The 1,677-nt window shown below is 43.6% G+C and overlaps 1 protein-coding gene across 1 annotated transcript; it reads left to right on the top strand. All coding sequences in view use genetic code 11, as the record gives it.

Moving 5' to 3' along the window:
• Positions 1-543: 543 nt before the first annotated feature.
• On the top strand, positions 544-1,416 carry EGR_10717 (hypothetical protein; the record flags this gene model as incomplete). The annotated part of the gene is made up of 3 exons (XM_024499966.1): positions 544-630; positions 713-839; positions 1,199-1,416. 3 exons carry the CDS (start codon positions 544-546, stop codon positions 1,414-1,416), a joined length of 432 nt encoding a protein of 143 aa, XP_024345614.1.
• Positions 1,417-1,677: the final 261 nt, after the last annotated feature.

Below are 1,677 nucleotides of genomic sequence, written 5' to 3'. Positions count from 1 at the left end.
TGGCCAATGATACACTCACTCGTTTCACGAACGTTGGAATGCGAAAACCATTCCTCATCACAAGTCAGTCCAACTGCGGCCAACCCATAAATTGCAAAACAAGTTGTTACAGCTTGGTATACCGTAAATGGTAGGAGTCGTTTTGGTCATTTGATACTTAAGCGAGGACAACAGACACGCCGGAAGCTGTCCGTGAGTAGGCATTGGTTTCTAACACGTACGTTTAATGGGGATGATGTGTCGAGTACATCTACTATCGCACACTTCCAAGTTGAAATCCGCCAGCTTAACTATACGCATGTAGAAGAGCTGAAAGTACTGGTAAACTAAATGACAGGAGACTTTTGGCGAAGTTTCGCTAAATTCTGCAAATTGAATTGATCTCATGAGCAAGGACTAAATCCTGTCCCGCACCGGTGACGTGGATGGGCCTTTACATGGTGGCAAAATGAGAGTGGCATTTTTATCAAACTGGAACATTTGGCTCGAAAGTGAAGCCACTGAAGAACACTTCAATGATACCACACGCCACAGTGTGTGGCCATGACCTCCAAGTTTACACTCACGACTAGTGCATATGACATCTGCTGGGCCGGACACGCTTTATCAGCACGAGAGCTAATGGTGGTGGTGAGCGCTTGCTTACAGCAGCACGTGTGGTGTGATGAACTAAGTCTCCTCTAAATAATGACGTGGTGTACACAATTCAAAGAAGACCGCACGTCTTTCCGCCTGTGTCAAACTCTGTTGTGGTGTCCTAACAGTCATTCCCGTGAACATTCAGCTGTCACGTGGAATGCCTCATCTTGCATGCACGATGGACGCGCAATACGTTGTGGGTTGGTGTACAAGAGATGAATCGGTCTATGTGTACGGCGAATCCATAATAACACAATCGTTCGAGATTATTTGCGATTTCCAAGAGCGTCTGCACATAAAGTCATAAGTCTGCTTGACAGGAATACAACAGGCAATTTTTTAACGCCACGTTTAGCATAGTATCGTTTGCTATGAAATCGTCATTAACGTCCTTTCTTGCCTTTGAAACCGCTAAAGTTGTTTTAATAGGTCAAATTGAGTGGAATAAAACGAACCCATTGCAGGTCGATCAAACTTAATGCGGTTCTGTAAAACCGCCTTTTGTCGTTGTCTGACAGTTGAAATAGCTCTTAACTACGGTTTGATTCTTCATGTCAAGTGAATCTGACAGGAGCGTCTGTAATTGCGGTGCAGCAGGATTTTGAGAGACGCATCCACGTTGACATGATTGATGCGAGATGTGTTGTTACCACGACTTCAAAGGTGGCAACATTGGATTCAGGAACACTTTCACTTAAAGAATTATCTACTAAGGGTGTGGAGGTATGTTTTCTCATTCCTGATTCTGCCCCATTTGAGAAGGTTGGGAAGATATAGGAATCGCCTTCGTTACCAGTCGGCTGCTTCCATAACGATTCCGTGAGCTAGACCATGCTTGGCTCCATCTAGAGACTAAATAGAGCGTTTTTCCATTCACAGTAATTTATACCCATCTCACAATCTCTTTTTGTGTTTGTATATACTTTTACGGACATTTCTACCTCAAAACGATACCTGAGACGCAAAAAATGTCTAATGTTGATGGAAAAGGACCACATGATATCACCATAGGTTTACTGCAGATCGTGAAGTGTTGTA

Source organism: Echinococcus granulosus, assembly GCF_000524195.1.
Source record: "Echinococcus granulosus chromosome Unknown EG_S00258, whole genome shotgun sequence".
NCBI lineage: Eukaryota > Metazoa > Platyhelminthes > Cestoda > Cyclophyllidea > Taeniidae > Echinococcus > Echinococcus granulosus.
The sequence above is the reverse complement of the archived record's forward strand: the minus strand, read 5'-3'. Positions and strand labels throughout refer to the sequence as shown.